The sequence below is a fragment of the Anabrus simplex genome, chromosome 6 (assembly GCF_040414725.1).
Source record: "Anabrus simplex isolate iqAnaSimp1 chromosome 6, ASM4041472v1, whole genome shotgun sequence".
NCBI classification, from domain to species: domain Eukaryota; kingdom Metazoa; phylum Arthropoda; class Insecta; order Orthoptera; family Tettigoniidae; genus Anabrus; species Anabrus simplex.
This window is the reverse complement of record NC_090270.1, coordinates 154,603,517-154,623,306: the sequence shown is the minus strand read 5'-3', so window position 1 is coordinate 154,623,306 and position 19,790 is coordinate 154,603,517. Positions and strand designations below refer to the sequence as shown.

Genomic DNA, 19,790 nt, shown 5'->3' with positions numbered 1-19,790 from the left:
CTTGAGAAGTTGCTGAATGGTATGGATGAAGTCTTGGGTAAGGAGTACAAGATGAAAATAAATAAGTCCAAAACAAAAGTAATGGAGTGCAGTCGAACGAAGGCAGGTCATGTAGGAAATATTAGATTGGGAAATGAAGTCTTAAAGGAAGTAGATGAATATTGTTACTTGGGTAGTAAAATAACTAACGATGGCAGAAGTAAGGAGGACATAAAATGCAGACTAGCACAAGCAAGGAAGAGCTTTCTTATGAAAAGAAATTTGCTCACTTCAAACATTGATATCGGAATTAGAAAGATGTTTTTGAAGACTTTCGTGTGGAGCGTGGCATTGTATGGAAATGAAACATGGACGATAACTAGCTCAGAAAGAAAGAGAATAGAAGCTTTTGAAATGTGGTGTTACAGAAGAATGCTGAAGGTGAGATGGATAGATCGAATCACGAATGAAGAGATACTGAATCGAATTGGTGAGAGGAGATCGATTTGGCTAAATTTGACGAGAAGAAGAGATAGAATGATAGGACACATCTTAAGACACCCAGGATTTGTTCAGTTGGTTTTTGAAAGAAGTGTATGTGGTAAGAACGGTAGGGGTAGACCAAGGTATGAATATGACAAGCAGATTAGAGCAGATGTAGGATGCAATAGTTACGTAGAAATGAAAAGGTTAGCGCAGGATAGGGTGGCATGGAGAGCTGCATCAAACCAGTCTATCGACTGATGACTCAAACAACAACAATTTTTCATATACATTTGACTTCTTTTGTTCAAAATACTGTTGGTGGAAAACGAGTATTTACTTTACTGATATCCTGGGAGAATAGTCCAAGTATATGGCAAGGTAAAAATAACTCACTAAGTAAAGAATGTCTGTGCACCCGTTGGACGATACTGTAGATGATACAGGATGTTAGGCAGGGCCAAGTGCTTTCACAAGCTACAAATCTACACCTAAGATAATTTTTTTTGCTCTCTCTTAGCTAAAGGCTTGCACTTTAACTGGTCTAGGTGTTCTTGTGCGAAGCCATCTTTAGCATGTCTTCCTTTACACTTGCCTCTCGTTCGTTCTAAAAAATATGTTTTTTAAAAACTATATTCACACTCTGTTATACTAAAGCATATTCTAGCTTCTGCTATAACTATACACTTGTACCCCACCGGATCTATTTGTTACTAAGTTTTCCTTTCTCATTTCCATTCATTTCTGCCCTGATGCACCTCACAGCTCAGTCTCATCTTCTACACTGTCTCTCAAGATAGTGTATTGTCAGAAAGTGCCCTGAATACTTTCACATTTCTGACATATTTTCTAAATTTCTTATTAATGATGAAAATTTGATCATGTTCACTCTTACAGGATAATTTGTTAAAAATGAGGCCATGTTTTCCAGTGTTGACTTAGTTAAATGTAGCAAAGGCTTTTCAGTCTGTCAAACACATAGCAAATACAATGTAAATTAAAACACTAAAAGCATATCTGTAAAACACACACTAACATACAAAGAATGACATGTTTCGTTCTACAAGAACATCCTCAGATTCTATCAAATCACTTAAAATAAGCTTATATATGTACAGTATTGTTTACGTAGCGTAAACTTGTCAATGATAGAGAGATAAGTGATAACATGAAACAGTAATGACAAAAAATAAATTATATACAATTATAATATAGTGAAAAACTTACGTATCTTACGTATCTTACGTATCTTACGTATCTTACAGGATACTCACCCAAGGGATGCAAGCGATCTGCCATGGTTGGGAAGATGAAGCCTCCATCCACCAAACCAATCAATAAAACATGACTTCCCGGAGGAAGTGTATCATTCAGGTACTTTAAAACATAGAGTACATTCTGACGGAAGCGTTTTGGTGTTGTCATGTGTTTCACTGTGTCAGCATAACTGCAAAGAAGAAATATGATTTCCTGAACATGGAAAAGATCAAGAAATCTTGTGTTTGGATTCCTCAGCAAGTTAACTGCTTACCTATTACAGACATCATTTCCAAACGCTGCATAGAGCACAACAGCTGGTTTGCTACTGTTTGCACTGCGTGCCACATTGCGAACATACTGTAATAGATCTTCGCTAGATGCCCCATTGCGACACACATTCTGGTAATCTCTGTGGTTACATCTGTTATGAGCTCTCAGTCGAAGGTAAAGGGAGTCCGTTTCGCCCTATGAATAACAACACAGTACTAACAGAAGACAATCACATCTAGTCCACTATAATCAGTAACTTCATTGCAATGTGTGATAATCACCTTGATGAGTAAAGGTTCACTTGTGTTCATGTAGCCAGTGGTATAGCCAAGCTGTGGCCAGTCCAGTTCATCTAGCAATGGTCCAGTGTAATTGTGAAGAGTTTCCTGTAAAAATATGTCAGATTACTTCACCTTACAAAGAAAAACATGTCTTTGACAGTAAATGAACTACTACACCTCAATACAACCTTTAGCATACTCAAACACATACAGGGAAATGTAGTAATTTAAGACAAAATTGAGACGTAGACTGGAAACTAACTGTGAAGGCAGTGATTAAAACGTTTCTAGGCATCTAAAAAATTTTAACATTAAGCCAAATATCTCTAGCAGATAAAAGAGTTTCCCAGAGGGTTAAAGGGGATGTTTGACAAATAAATGAAATCAAGCCCTTTCCTATATGAATATCAGCATTGTAGAGTTTCCACAAAGTTCCTATTTGCTCATTCATACTGTTTAACCATTTTTGTGGCAGTTCTGTCTCTACAAAAGTTTGTTTATCCATATTAAACACTAGCTGTTGTACTCGCCCTGCTTCATTGACAAAATAAAATATAAAAAACATGGTGCAACAGCCCCAAACAGCCATGGCCTACCAACTGACTGCTGCTTAGCCCGAAATCCTGCAGTTTATGAGGTGTCGTGTGGTCGGCACAGTGCATCCTCTCCACCGTTATTCATGGCTTTCTAGACCGGGGCCACCATCTCACTGTCAGATAGCTCCTCAATTGTAATCAAGTAGGCTGAGTGGACCTCGAACCAGCCCTCAGACATAGAATGTCCTGACTTTCCACGCGCCGCTTTTAGGAACAGTCTCATTTTAACACTGTGTACATCTTAGAACAAAGACAGGCCGCTGCTTTGTCTACATCAGTGCATTTGTACAGGTCTTCCCAAGCAAGATCTATTAGTCCTGTGAACAAGTGTTCAAAATTAGCTTTTTTATGACATCATTCTATGAGGAATGCATCCAAAAATTTGTGCCCCATTACCACAAGAACTTTAATAATTGTGGAGAATATGTGGAAATGTAGTTAGAAGAGAATAGAATGCTCCCATCACATTATTCTAGATCACCTGAAATTGGGGAGAGGGTATTCATTTATTGCAATCCATGTACATGTATTTGTATATGTACATTTGTACATGTATTTGAATATTCCTTGTTACAACCTTTTTTACCTATAATTACCTTAAATTACTTAAACCCAATAGTGTTTATTGCCTCTTCTACTAATTGTTACTTTTTATTTCCTTTTGTCCTAGATGTTATGAAATGTGATATATTCTAGGACAAGCATGTATCCTACCCTTTAAGTTAGTGCTTGTTCTGTTTTCTCTTATTTTATTTTGCCACATATTTTTTATAGTAGGTACAGAAACATTTTGCTGTTATTCCTGGTGTCATCTACTCTTTATTTAATAACACAAGTCAACAAGGTTTTGCGAACTGCAAAGGGAAGGGGTGGTTTTATTACACATAACGTGGTGATTATGTTGCTGAAAACAGAAAGTTTCTTACACGTCAGGAAGATAAGGTATCGTTGTTTATGTTTACTGCTGCAGGCATTAGTTTTGTTTAGTTTATAGATTAGAACGATTTACGTAATTTGAGGTGGATCACTGCAATTGTGTTTACAGAAATCTGAGCATGAAGTTTGTTTCTCAACATTAAAAGTCCATTGTTGGATGCGCTTGTGAATGGTCAGCTGTTGAGAGTACTCTTGCATTAAAGTAGTTAAAAACCTATTGAAATTGTTTAATTTTGTGTGTGTGTGATCCATTTAGTGCTATTTATATACTGGTGTTTAGTGCTTGTTGGCAGAAATTGGGAATAATGACATTTATTTGAATTTTATAACAAGTAGTTCAGTTGGTGTTCAGTAGATTACGTTTTCTAGGTTAAGTAGGCTAACTAGGTGCACCTTGCTTCGAATTTAGGTTTAGAAAATACTTAAGGTAATAATATTAAGTTTAAAAAGATTTTTTTTTAAATATCTGTAGGTTCGTTGGTATAATACTTACGAACTTAAGGAGTTGTAACTTCTGCAGCTTTTCCAGTATTTTGTATTGATATCCGTTCGAACTATTATGAAGGTAATAATTTATTCAATTAAATAACATGACACGCCTGTAAACTTTGATTTACAAAGAAGTTAAAGAGAATACATAGTATTTCACTGGATAATTACTCAACAGTCTTTGGATTGTTGACGATTTTTGCTACATTCCGACGAGATCAAAGAGTACATGCACATGGTAGTTGTGTAAACAAATACAAAAAAATCAGCTGATTAATGTATTCCAATAATTTCTAGTCTTAAGTTCCCGGCATACTTTGTACTTTGCACCTTCGTTTATTCATCGAGTAAAAGTTAATAATCAAATTCGTATATTCCAATAATAATGTAGTTCAAGCCCCCGGCGTAGTTTTTGCAACCTCTCCAAAGGGTAAGGTTACAATTAATAGGTTTAATGAAGAGAAAATGTTTGCTACCGTAAAGCTTTCACTAAAAGTACTGTACACTAGGCATGTCAACATGTACGAAACTAAATTTGCAAGCACATTAATCACAGGAAATAAACAAACAGTTTAACCAACATGACTATTAAGAAAGGATAACCGGGAAGCGGCTGGGAACCATATCCAGGCGGTGGAAGGTATTGGTAATACTGAAGAAGCGAAGTCAATGCAATCCTAAACTTTACTTAACAATTTAAATTCAATTTCATATATAAAACAATAGGCAATATACCATAAAATTTTGACGCCATTATTTCAACAACCATTTCAATTTACAGTTTACATGAGGGTAGCATTTAGTTATGAAAATTATTTTATACCGGAACGTCACACATGACGTTCCACTGTCGTGGCGTTACCTTTAAAAACCCCAAAACAGTTTGAAATAAATAAAAGGAAGGTAACGTTATACTAAAGTGAAAAGATACATCTAAGGAGAAAAACATTTATGTATAATAATGGAGCAGAGCATCTTCGGTGGGTAGCCCCCTCAAAAACACTTCTGAGAAAGGGTACCCGACCTAAAGATGAATAATCCACGATGAAATGGAATGAATGAGATAGTCCCGAGGAAAGAAAATTTACTATAAAGATTACTTCGAAAGGCGTATAACATTTAATTTACAAAACAAAAAACGGGAACTATCTCTTAACAAAGTGAGGTGACTTACCGAAACGGCTAAGTCATAATGATAACATTTGGAAGCAGAAGGAAACACGGGTACGCTCCGGCAAGATAAATTAAATGAAACACTACATCTGAAACTGAATACCTGAAAAGTTAAAAAGAAAATAATCGGTGCTTACCGGATGGTGGGGCCAAGAAGACCCGTACCTTGGAAGGTGACCGCTCCCTTCAGTGGTCAAACAGAAAAGACGCCCTCGCAGAGCAAGGCTCCAGCGACAACGCTTCTCCCCGGAAATTATGAAATCCTACCACGGCCAATGAGCGTACGATGTTTTCCTTTACCTACCAATCACATTTCCTTTTATTTTCTCCAATAGGAGCGCAGAAAAAATAGTGCTGACAAAGAACATTTAGGAAGCCTTTAGAAATTACGAAATTTGTGCAACTTTACGAAACCGGAAATCTCCCACGCCGATGTGGCGCGTGTGGTACAGGATGCACCAGAATTACCATGACAATCAAATAATTTTAAAATCATATCGACTTCAAACAAATTAAACAATTCCAAAATTCACATACTGAGGAAAACCAAAACAAACAATTGAATAAATCCTTTACATACATAATTTATTGCCGTCTTCCGAGTCCAAATAATCAAATCCCAATAATCACAACAGTTTTGACAGAAATTATTGTAGACAACCTCTTATTTTTCAGTATTTAAGGACACTTTTATTCTCAGTCCCAAGTAATACAGAAAATAATTGTAATCCACCATCTGTAAAAATCATTTAACCACATTTCAGTTGAGAATTGTAGTGTAGATATGATAAATATAGATAGTGCCTGCTATATTCGTATATATCTTTGCATGTGTATCTTTTGTGTATATCTATTAGATCATATTAAGATAAAATAGTACTAATAATAATCTCTCTATGCATTTAGCTCTGTTGGTAATCTTTAAGCGTTCTTGCAAATTTCAAAACTTGCAATTTTCATTTCTGTTTGTGCTTAGTAGTAACATATTGTAATTAGGATAGTCTGAACTTAGTTTTAAATTATTGTACTATTGTAATATTTTATTAGAAATTAGAGTGCTTATTCTATTATTCTTGCTCACATCCGCAGGATTTACTTTCTCATTATCCTGCACGTGTTCCCTGGGTGGTGCTAAGCGAGCAACAGCAATAGGCAGCCAGTCTATCCTAGGATCTCCTGGCTATCAAGTTATGTCAAAGACACCATGTGGAAACAGCTCTTCTCAGAGCTCTTTAAACATTGGTTCCACTATTTGTATTTTCCAACTCAATCTAGAAAGTATCAACAGAGCAAGTGTGATTACCTCTCAAAAGTACTCAGTGAGAACAATATAGATGTTGTTGTCCTTCAAGAGATGCATGTTGCTAATGAAGAACAACTCCGTACTAGAGGTCGTATTGCTGGGTACACGGCTCTAGGAGCAACTTACCATGAAGCATATGGAGTGGCCACATATGTCCGTAATAACATCAAAGAAGTTGAGCTACTATCTCAAAACACAGAAGAAAACATTCATCAGGTTGTCATCCGACGTCTCAATCATCAACATCTACAAACCACCATGCAATTTATGGCCTCAGTATGTTATACCAACTGCAGAACATCCTGCGATTTATGTTGGAGATTTCAATAGTCATCATGAACTCTGGAAGTATTCTAAAACAGATGTTTGTGGACTTATTTTTTCTTTGCTAGGGGCTTTACGTCGCACCAACACAGATAGGTCTTATGGCGATGATGGGATAGGAAAGGCCTAGGAGTTGGAAGTAAGCGGCCGTGGCCTTAATTAAGGTACAGCCCCAGCATTTGCCTGGTGTGAAAATGGGAAACCACGTTTGTGGACTTAAATTAACAGACTGGTGTGAAAGTAACAACCTCCATCTAGTATTTGACGCTAAAGATCAAGGAACTTTTCGATCAGCTCCATGGGGTAGAGATTCAAATCCAGATTTATGCTTTGTCAGCTCCAATATAAATGGAAATCCCTTGCAAACTACACGGAAAGTGATGGGAGATTTTCCTCATAGCCAGCATAGACCAGTAATACTTAAATTTGGTGCCACAATTCCGATAACACGTTGAACGCCACATCCCCGATGGAATTTCCAGAAAGCCAATTGGTTTGCATTCTCTGTAGAACTAGATAAATGCATTCATTGGATTCCCCCAAATCACCAAAGTTATCAATGTGTTGTTGGTGCAGTTATATCTACTGCTAAGAAATGTATGCCCAGGGGCTATCGGAAAGAATATATTCCTGGCTGGAATGCCAAAAATGAGGAATTATTTAAGAATTTCCAACAAAACAGGGATGCAGAAACTGCTAACAAACTTCTGGCTAGCTTGGATGATTGCCGAAGACAAAAATGAGTTGAAACTGTCGAAAGCTTAGATTTTGCTCATTCTAGTATAAAGGCCTGGGGCCTTCTTAGAAGGCTAGGAGAAGGTGCACCAGTAGTGAAGAGTCAACCTCAAGTGACACCTGACCAAATAGCTTCCCATATCGTAACTACTTCCCGAGCTCCAGCTGATAAGAAGCATACAAAGTATGTTAGATACCAGCTTCATGCTCTGAAATCATCAGCACCTCGCATATCTAGCTATTCATGTACCTTTACAGCTCTTGAGGCCCTCACATGGGAGACAATGCAAAGAGATGGATGGCAAAGTTCTACATGGACTTTCTCCAGACTGGACAAATCCCACCCGACTAGAAGAAGGCTAAAATTATTTCCATATTGAAGCCTGGAAAACCTGCAAATAGACCTGAAAGTTGCAGACCAATAGCCCTCCTTAGCTGTTGCTACAAACTCTTTGAAAGGCTTATCTTCAACAGAATTGGATCAACAATTTTAGAACTCATTCTTGTGGATCAGGCAAGCTTTAGACCTAACCAAAATTGCTGCGATCAAGTACTTTCATTATTATCTTACTATCTTATTATCTTATCGGATACCAGCAAAAGCTTAAAACATCTGGTGTCTTTGTGGATCTCACTGCTACCTTTGATACCATATGGACAGAAGGATTGATTTATAAATTACTCAGAGCTATACCCTGCAGAACGATTGCAGAGCTTATCAACAACATGATCAGCGACAGAAAATTCCAGGTCTGTTTAGGTGAAAAGAAAAGCTCAGTGAGAAAACTGCAAAATGGTTTGCCCCAAGGATCAGTTTTATCACCACTACTGTTTAATCTGTACATCTCTGATCTTTCAGAAACAATATCCAGAAAGTTCTGCTATGCTGATGATTTGACCCTGGCCACACAACACAAGATCTTTGAGAAAACTGAAGACATTTTGATTCAGTACTTATCCACATTGGCAGAATATTTCAGGAAAAGGAGACTCAGACCCAGTATAGCCAAGATGGAGGTTTGTTGCTTCCATTTGAGCAACTGGCTAGCTAAATTAAAACAAAATATTACCTTCTCCAATCGAGTACTTAATCACAGTAGGTATCCAAAATATCTCTGTGTTACCTTGGACCGGACTTTATCATTCAAGCAACATCTTTTGAACTTGTTGAAGAAACTGAAAACCCGAAACAATATTATTCGAAAGCTAACTGATACTACTTGGGGATCTACTGCAAACATCCTTTGCTCTTCAGCCTTAGCACTGGTTTTCTCTGCTGCTGACTATTGAGCTCCAGTGTGGATTAATAGCCCGTATAAAAAGTATACTGACCCACAATTGAATACCAGCATGCGTCTTATATCTGCCACCATCAGATCAACTCCAGTTCACTGGCTCCCACTGTTGTCTAGAATAATGCCACCTGACTTACGAAGATCCAGTGCTCTTGTTTGAGAGTACAACAGGATCTGCAAGAATCCTCTGCTACCTGTTCTAAATGACATACCAGCTATTAGTCTCCAAAGACTGAAATCACGACATCCACCCCTTTGTGATGCTGCTCTGAAGACGTCCACCAACTTCAATGCTTTGGAGGAGTGGAAAGGCTGCTAGAATAACTCTCCTGACTTGCCCCTGCATAACATCTTCAGCGGGGGAAAAAATTGCAAATGGATCCCAACTGCCATGTACAACTTGGTTCATACTGAACAGGATAACGACAGGTCATGGAAGGTTCAGGGATTCTCTCTATAAGTGGAACTGTATACCATCTCCAGGATGAGAATGAGGAGCCCCTCGCCAGACTATTTCCCACATTGTAAGTGAGTGTCTACTACGGGCTTATCCAGGTAGATTGGAAGACTTCCTATCTTCAACAACGGAAGCACTACAGTGGACTGAAAAGTTTGACATTCAGATATAACAGAAAACACTAACACCTGAAGTGAATCACTGTTTTTTTTGTTATTGTGTATATATTGTATATTATGTATATAATTTCCTTGCCATATGCTAATAATAATAATAATAATAATAATAATAATAATAATAATAATAATAATAATAATAATAATGCCCGTATGGGGATTTACCGGTTACCTCCACCGGGCGCGTCCCATTGGAATTGGGGAAGCTTGCTTGCTCTGCCGCCAGCAGAGTCAGAGGATAGTAGGGAGATAAAATACCACCGTGAAAAAAAAAACTGGTCCCTTGTCAGGGTTACGGCGAAGACTGGTAAATGACCAGAAGCCAGAAAACATCCTGAGGCAACCTCTAGGGCTAACAACCCTAGTTGTAAAAGGATGGGTACCCGTCCAAAGCAAAGTCAAGTCAAAAGCATGATGGCACAACATTTCAAGAAACATACCCCAGGGGGTAAATCTTCGGATAAATCCCTTGCCGTGAACACCACGGCGCACGAGTCTCTTTCGGATTCTGGGGGAGACTCGACATCATGCAAGAGCCGAGTCGGAGCATCTCGGTGTACCCCGAAGTGTCAAAAACTAAGGCCAAAATTCTAAAACTTTTCTAGCAACTTTCAACATAAATTCACTTACACAAACTGGCAAGCTGAAAACCCTCACCAAAGCTCTTCACGAAAATCAGATATCCATAATGGCCCTACAGGAAACAAGGTACCCAGATGAAGAGATTTTTGAATCCGAAGGTTACCGATTTTTCAAGAGCAAAGCGCAAAAAGGAATCCTCAATGGAGCTGTGATGCTTGGAACCGCGTTTGTTGTTAAAACCAAGATCCTTAAATCGGTTGCAAATTTCGAACCTGTGAATGACAGATTGTCTATACTCACAATTAAATGTGCGAACAAAACCTACGCCCTAGTTAATGCACATGCTCCTACAAACGATAAGAACAAGTCTGATCCAGACGAAGTTGATAATTTCTGGGACCTACTGGATGAAAAATTGAACAAAATCCCCAAACACCATGTCAAGCTTCTTTTGGGTAACTTCAATGCCCAACTAGGGGCCGGTTCTACCATCTGCTGGTAAAGTGGCTGGCAGCTGCCCGGGAGGTAAACTACCTGGAGGTGTAAATCGGCTGGTACTTTGGCTTGCGTCCAACCACCTCCGCGCAAGCGCTAGGTAGCTACCCGGAGCTAGACACCGATATACGAAGTTGGCTAGACTGATTTTCAGCGATTTCTCGCTTTCGAGTGTGGTGCTATCTATCGTCAGATGCGTGAAACCCATTTCGATTGTCTTATTTCCCTGTGCTTGCATCTGCTGATTATCACCAAAAAGCCTAATAAGGGGAGTCTTAAGAGTTATGGACAACGATTCATGTCAAGCTTTCGTGATTTTAATCTATGATCTTCAATATCAATACCTAATTGGGATTCAAATCTCGAGATTACATTTTCTTGCGCCAGTTATAACCTGTCATGTAAGGCAGCGTTTTTGAAAAGTATTCTCGTAGTAGATTGGTCAAGTCGCTCGTTCCATAATAGAAGGTACGCAGGTTTTCATCGTATTTCTAATTTACATTTTAAAATGTATTTTCGTTCCCTGCCGTTGTTCTTAACTCTCTTTTACGCGCTTCCATATACGTATATACACAGACATCTTCTTTACGGACTTATTGCCTTTGAGCATTCTATCTGCAGGCATTTGTGAATTGATTAAGTATCTCCGCGATGCTCTATTTGCAACTAGTTCTGTGACCTCGTTTAGTTCCAGATGCTTCCATTTATTGATAAAGCATTTCATTTTAATTTTTAACTTTATGAAGATAAAGTTGGAAGGTACCGGTACTGTAAATGTAAAGAACTAATCGGGATAAATATCCATTCATAGGAAGAGGAATTCTGGAATGGAATAGTTTCCAATTTCTTCGAAATAATTTACAAGACTATGTAAACAACTAATAGGGAATCTGCTACCTGGGCGACAGTCCTATGTGCTATTAATCATAACATCACTTGCTATAAGTAGCATACATATAAAGCAATTTTCCTAATATACATAATATTGTGATAAGAACGTATGTAAAGAGGTATACAGATTAACACAACGCTAATAATGGAATTAAAAAAGATTCGTCATAATATAGACTCGAACCTGCATACTTCGTATTACGAAGTGAGCGTGTTAACCATTACGCTACGAAAATGCTTGAGTTAGGGTGTAGGTAGGATACATACAGTAATATATATCTCGTGTCCGAAAACTGAAAAAGTGGAAAATTAAAGCCCATTTGAAATGATTTCCAAATAGATTTTGATTTTGTATCCTTTTAGAGTTTCTTTACGAAAGCTTGACGTATAAAATGTGTTCCCTGCGCTGCCGATGAGAGAGGCTGGTGTGACCGTTGCAACTAAAGGGAAGCATTAATGTTCAAAATCCTGCAATACAATATCGATCACTGTTACAGTATACTGCCTTTTTCAGTATACTAAGGTAATTTGAGTTGCATATCACCAGAAATACAGCTAATAATGTTCAGCTCTCAGAACTTGCCCGGCAGGTAAAGTCTTATCGGGCCCTCGAAGTGGCCGATAAATTACGCGCTACTTTACCAGTAGGTGGTAGAACCGGCCCTAGGTCGTGAACAGAAGTACAAGAAAGTTATAGGAAATTACCCTGCTCACAAAAGAACCAATCCCAACGGCAAAAGACTGGTGTCCATTTGCGAAAATCGCAACCTGCAGGTCATGTCGACCCACTTTTGCATCTACCCAGAAAGCAAATGACTTGGCTTTCTCCCGTCCAAGCTCTCGGAGAGTTCCAAATTGATCATGTTGCAATCTCCAGGAGAAACAGCCCTGAGATTATGAATGTCAAGGTAAAGAAAGGCATCAATGTGGCCTCAGATCATTATATGTCTCTTAACAAATTCAAACCAATTCCCGCAAACACAAGGAAGACAACCAAACAGATCACACGCTTCGACAATGATAAACTTCGGCAAAGGGTCGAGGAGTTCCAGGAGAAGGCTAGACCAAATGACTGTGACTTTAACGACGCCAAAAGTCTCCTTGTTGAGGCCGCTGAAATCAAGAGAAGCAAAAAGCATGCCTGGTGGAATAGTACCTGCGAATCAGTCCTCCAAGAAAGACTCAATGCGTGGAAACAGTACTACTCTACGAAATCAGAAAATGATTGGGAAACCTACAAAACCCAACGTGCCCAAGCAGCTAGGGTGTTCAGAACTGAGAAACGTAAATACGAAAAATCTCTCATTGAAAAGATAGAACAAAACTTTAGCAAGAATGAAAGCAGAGAGTACTACAGAGCCTTCAAACGCAAACTCACTGGCAATAAACCACCATCTCTATGCTTTGAGCGAAAGGACGGCACAATGGCGACATCAAATGAAGAAAATTGCAGCATTCTGGCAGATTATTTCAAGAATTTACTTAATTGCTCTAAACCGCAAAGCCCCATCGAGACCAAGGAACACTTACTCAGGTACCCAGATTCCAGACCACCCGACAGAGATGAAATCAAGCGCCACATTGCTCGTCTCAAAAATAACAAAGCGCCGGGGGAAGACTCAGTAGTAGCAGAACTATGGAAATATGCCCCAGAGGAATCACTTGATATCTTGCAAAAGCAAATAGAAGAAATTTGGAACAATGAGACCAATACCCGAAGATTGGAAAATAGCTTTGATCCATCCATTACACAAAAAAGGCAGCATGAAGAACATCAACAACTACAGAGGAATATCTTTGCTACCCGTGACTTACAAAATTCTATCACTTGCCATCCTGGAGCATTTGGAAACATAAGTCGAAAATCAAATAGGTGAATACCAAGGAGGGTTCAGGAAAGGTCGCTCAACAGCTGAACAGATCCAAAATCTAAAAACGATCATCAGATATTGTACACTAAGGTCGAAGCAGTATGTGTCTGTCTTTGTGGACTTTAAGAAAGCGTACGACTCCATTGACAGGGAAGTCCTGCTAAACATCTTAAATGAATCTGGAATTGATTTGAAACTGCTGGCATTAATTAGAGCCACCCTGACTGATACAAAATCCAAGGTGAAGTTCTACGGATGTCTCTCGCATTCCTTTGACATCGAAACAGGAGTCCACCGGGCGAGTTGGCCGTGCGCGTAGAGGCGCGCGGCTGTGAGCTTGCATCCGGGAGATAGTAGGTTCGAATCCCACTATCGGCAGCCCTGAAAATGGTTTTCCATGGTTTCCCATTTTCACACCAGGCAAATGCTGGGGCTGTACCTCAATTAAGGCCACGGCCGCTTCCTTCCAACTCCTAGGCCTTTCCTATCCCATCGTCGCCATAAGACCTATCTGTGTCGGTGCGACGTAAAGCCCCTAGCAAAAAAAAAAAAAACCAGGAGTCCGACAAGGTGATGGGCTATCCCCGATACTCTTCAACTGTGTTCTTGAAAAGATCATCAGAACCTGGCGGGTGAGATTACAGGAAACCAACTACAGTCCATTGAGAATAGGAACCAAATCCAAGGGGATCGCAACAGACTGCTTAGCATTTGCCGATGATATTGCTGTTCTCTCAAACGACATAGAAACCGCTAGAGCTCAAGTTGAAATTTTAAAGGAAATTGCCGAACAAACTGGTTTGCAGATATTGTTTGAGAAAACAGAAGTAATGACTAACATCAAAGAGGCTCCACCAAAACTCCATACAAAATACAGGGACATCACCCGAGTGGACAAATTCAAATACCTGGGTGAGATCATCATGAAAAATGGACTGGACAAAGAAGCACTTCAGGAGCGAGTACGCAAACTGGAAATAGCCTATCAAACATCCCGCACAATCTACAACAAAAAATGCCTTTCCCAAAACACCAAGATACGTCACTATGAAACAGTTCTGAAGCCAGTAGTTCTATATGCAGCCGAAACCCTGTCTCTAAATGCCAACAAAGGACTCCTTGAAGAACTGGAGAAAAGAGAAGGCAAAATTGTGAGAGGAATCTTGGGATCAAAGTACAGAAATGGAATCCACCAAAAGAGATCCAACAAGGAAGTCTACAGCAAGATAGAGAAAATTACTGACACAATCAGAAAAAGACAGGCACAATTTTATGGTCATCTGAAAAGAATGGACGGAAGAAAGTTAACTAAAGAAATCTTTCACTTTTTTGATTCAAACCCCAAAACCACAATTCCCTGGTTTAGAAATGCCAAAGAAGACCTGCAAATGCTACATATCTCAGCTGAAGACGCCATTAACAGAGATCTCTTCCACAAGAAAATATTGACAAACGGGCTAAACCGAGACGAGCAACCGAAGAGGAGCGTAAGCAGGCCCACTCACAAAGAATGAGGGAAATTTGGGCTCTAAAGAAGGCCAAGTTCAGTGTCAAATGCAACAAGACTTAACGTGGTCCTTGATGGCCCCAGCGAATTATATATATATAATAATAATGTGTGTAGTATAGTAGAGGTATCCATAGAAACTCTCTTAATAGAATTATTCTGTTTTAATTAGGTTAGGCTTAACTGCAGTTTAGAATTGTGTAATTCTTGCGTATTCATTTTGGTGTTCAGCAATTAATGGCTGTTTTTATCCTGTTAGGATGTTGTAGGATAAAAATAGAGTAGGAGTAAATATTATTGTAATGTAGTAGTATATTAATAACCTTATTGTCATGTGATCTATGTGTATTATCCTAGACAATATTTCTTTCTTTAAATTTTTTTGCACATAATAAGATATTTTATTTTTCCTTTTCACTTTTCCATAAAGAATGGCTAAGGAGTGCAAGTGTAGGAACTGTGGGTGTGGCCAGACATTAAGGAGTATGAGGGAGGAGTTGGAGAGTTTGAGGGAGATAATTAGGGTTCTCTCAGAAGACAGGGAGGAAGGTATGCCTCCCTCAAACAATGTACAGGATAGAGTAGATGTAAAAGAGGGATGGAAAGGAAAGGGGGAAATTGTGGAAGACAGGTGGTCTAATGTTCTATGGGGAAGGAGATTGCAGGCTAAGGGCTCTATTCAGGATCAGAATTCAGGACAGGTGCCTGTGAGAAATCGGTATGAGTCACTGCAGGTAGAACAACAGAGGGAAGATAAGGAACATGGAACTGTTGCTGAAAAGTGTTGAAGTAGGAGGAAGGGAAAAGGTAGGAAAGGGAAATGTGGAGTAGAGGATAAGAAAAGACAGGTTGAACAGGGTCACAGAAGGGAGAAAAGGGAGGAGGAAGTAGCTTCTGCAGCTGTCAGGAAAGACAGGGTTGACCAGAAGGAGAGGGGATCAAATGAGGTGGGTAGGGTTGAAGCCCTGGTCATGTGGGATTCCATTGTTAGACATGTGGGGAAAGTATGTGGAGGAAAGGGAACCAGGGTAGAGTATCATCCAGGAATTAGGTTAAAGCAGATGTTGAGGAAAGTAGAAGAGAAGGAGGAGGGAAAGGAGAAGGTGATAGCGTTTCACTTTGGTACCAAAAACTTAAGTCAAGCAGGTATAAGTACCAACATAGTTGGGGATATGTGGAATCTGGTAAACGCAGCACAGGTGAAGTTTGATGATGATGATGATGATGATGATGCTTATTGTTTTAAGGGGCCTAACATCGAAGGTCATCGGCCCCTAATGGTACGAAATGAGACGAAATGAAATGACAATTTAAAATTCCAAAGTCCTCCACTGACCAGAATTCAAAGCATAAGGACGAAGAATGAATGGATGGACGGATATGAATTTAAAATGATCAGTTTCACAAATAGGAAAAGTCCTCTCAGTTTTAATTACTGCGTTGATGGGGTGAAAGTTCCTTTTGGGGATCATTGTAAGTATCTAGGTGTTAATATAAGGAAAGATCTTCACTGGGGTAATCACATAAATGGGATTGTAAATAAAGGGTACCGATCTCTGCACATGATTATGAGGGTGTTTAGGGGTTGTAGTAAGGATGTAAAGGAGAGTGCATATAAGTCTCTGGTAAGACCCCAACTAGAGTATGGTTCCAGTGTATGGGACCCTCACCAGGATTACCTGATTCAAGAACTGGAAAAAATCCAAAGAAAAGCAGCTTGATTTGTTCTGGGTGATTTCCGACAAAAGAGTAGTGTTACAAAAATGTTACAGTGTTTGGGTTGGGAAGAATTGAGAGAAAGAAGAAGAGCTGCTCGACTAAGTGGTATGTTCCGAGCTGTCAGCGGAGAGATGGCGTGGAATGACATTAGTAGACGAATAGGTTTGAATGGCGTCTATAAAAGTAGGAAAGATCACAATATGAAGATAAAGTTGGAATTCAAGAGGACAAACTGGGGAAAATATTCATTTATAGGAAGGGGAGTTAGGGATTGGAATAACTTACCAAGGGAGATGTTCAATAAATTTCCAATTTCTTTGAAATCATTTCGGAAAAGGCTAGGAAAGCAACAGATAGGGAATCTGCCACCTGGGCGACTGCCCTAAATGCAGATCAGTATTGATTGATTGATTGACCCACAGTGCCTCACATGTACAGAAGCTGGCACAAAACAATAGTAGTACTGACCAAAGGACTGCTTCTATAGTACGATGCTGAATCGATTATGCGTATAGTCGAAACGGGTCAAAAATCCAGGTCATCAGCACCTCATAATGGTATTTATCGCTAGGAAAAGGGTGAAGTTTAAGGAAACGGAAATAGTTATCCGTGGAATATTGTGTAGGAGGGATACTGACTGGACAGTGATTGGGGATTTAAATGAGACTATGTAGTGGGTATGTGGGAAACTGGGAGTGAGATTTCTAGACCCTAATGAGTGGGTAGGAGTTAGGGATCTGCACTCAGATGGCCTTCACTTAAACCACAGTGGTAAGTATAAGAAAGACATTTTTTTTGAAGGGTTATAGGGAGGTACATTTAGGGAAACAGGGTGGTCTAGAGAGCTGTGATAAGGGCACAGGGACCGGGAAGTCAAGTAGGGATGTCATAAAAATGTTAGTGTTGAGCTGTGGAAGTACTGTAAAGAACTGGTAAGCAGATACATACTTACCAGATATTGTAATAGGAGTTGAATCATGGCTGAGAAATGATATAATGGATGCAGAAATTTTCTCACAGAACTGGAGTGTATATCTTAGAGATAAGATAGGAATGGTGGGAGCGGGAGTATTCATTCTGGTGAAAGAAGTAAAAGTTAAAGATGACAAACACGAAATTCTAGGTGTAAAGTTCATTTCTAAAGATAATAGGCAACTTGATGTCTTTGGAGTGTACAGACCGGGAAAGGGTAGCACTGACGCTGTTTCAGAATTATTTGATAAGATAATCAGCTATATGGGAAACGACATGGAAAAGAATGTGACTGTAGCAGGAGATCTTAATTTATCAAATGTCAATTGGTAAGGTAATGCAAACAACAGGAAGCATGACCAACAAATGGCAAATAAGTTAATATGGGGAGGACAGCTGATTAGAAAAGTGATGGAACCAACAAGAGGGAAGAATATCCTGGATGTGGTGCTGGAAAAACCAGATAACCTGTATAGAGAAACCGAAGTAATAGATGGTATTAGAGATCATGAAGCTGAAAATTAAATGTGGTAGAAAGGAAGGTCAAAAATGTAGTACTGTTAGGCAGTACCATATGGCTGATAAAGCAGGCATGAGAGAGTTTTTAAAAAGTAACTATGATCGGTGGAAAACTGTAAATAAAAATGTACACAGGCTCTGGGATGGGTTTAAAACAATTGTTGAGGAATGTGAAAACAGGTTTGTGATAAGGAATGGTTAACACCCACCTTATTATAATAGAGAAATAAAGAGACTAAGACGGAGGTGCAGATTGGAAAGAAATAGAGTTTGAAATGGCTGTGAAAGTAAGGAGAAATTGAAAGAACTTAATAGGAAACTGAATCTAGCAAAGAAGTCTGCTAAGGATAACATGTTGGCAAGCATAATTGGCAATTATACAAATTTTAGTGAAAAATGAAGGGTATGTATAGGTACTTTAAGGCAGAAACAGGTTCCAAGAAAGACATTCCAGGAATCATTAATGAACAAGGGGAGTGTGTATGTAAGGATCTTCAAAAGGCAGAGGTATTCAGTCAGCAGTATGTAAAGATTGTTGGTTACAAGGATAATGTCGATACAGGAGGTGACTAATGCTAATGAAGTATTAAAATTTAAATATAATAACAATGACATTTACAATAAGATACAAAAGTTGAAAACTAGAAAAGCAGCTGGAATTGATAAGATTTCTGGGGATATACTAAAGACAATGGGTTGGCATACAGTACCATATTTGAAGTACTTATTTGATTATTGTTTGCAGGAAGGAGCTATACCAAATGAATGAAGAGTTGCTATAGTAGCCCCTGTGTGTAAAAGAAAGGGTGATAGACATAAAGCTGAAAATTACAGACCAGTCAGTTTCACATGCATTGAATGTAAGCTTTGGGAATGCGTTCTTTCTAATTGTATTAGATATGTTTGTGAAATTAATAACTGGTTCAATAGAAGGCAGTTTGGGTTTTGGGATGATTATTCCACTGAAGGTCACCTTGTAAGATTCCAGTAAGTTATAGCAGATATCTTAGATTCAGGAGTTCAAATGGACTGTATCGCGATTGACCTGTCAAAAGCATTTGAAAGGCTGGATCAATGGAGACTACTGGCAGAAATGAGTGCAACTGGACTATACAAAAGAATGACTGAATGGGTTGCTATATTTCTAGAAAATAGATCTTTCTTACATATGTATAAATGATATGAGTAAAGAAGTGGAATAAGAGAAAAGGCATTTTGCAGATGTTGTTATTCTGTATAGAGTAATAAATGTTACAAGATTGTGAGCACCTGCAAAATGACCTCGATAATGTTGTGAGATGGACAGCAGACAATGGTATGATGATAAACGGGGTTAAAAGTCAGGTTGTGAGTTTCACAAATAGGAAAAGTCCTCTCAGTTTTAATTACTGCATTGATGGGGTGAAAGTTCCTTATGGGATTCTCTTTAAGTACCTAGGGGTTAATATAAGGAAAGATCTCACTGGGGTAATCACAT

The 19,790-nt window shown here is 38.9% G+C and overlaps 1 protein-coding gene across 3 annotated transcripts in view; it reads right to left on the bottom strand.

The window, feature by feature from the left end:
* LOC136876233 (acyloxyacyl hydrolase) overlaps positions 1 to 19,790 on the bottom strand; it is a 175,554-nt gene that overhangs the window by 84,017 nt on the left and 71,747 nt on the right. For all 3 annotated transcript variants that reach the window (XM_067150008.2, XM_067150009.2, XM_067150007.2), the window contains 3 exons: positions 2,274 to 2,378; positions 1,994 to 2,187; positions 1,737 to 1,909 (listed from right to left, as the gene is read on the bottom strand). In XM_067150008.2, the coding sequence (XP_067006109.2) occupies positions 1,737 to 1,909; positions 1,994 to 2,187; positions 2,274 to 2,378 (472 nt within the window). The remainder of the gene's footprint in view (positions 1 to 1,736; positions 1,910 to 1,993; positions 2,188 to 2,273; positions 2,379 to 19,790) is intronic.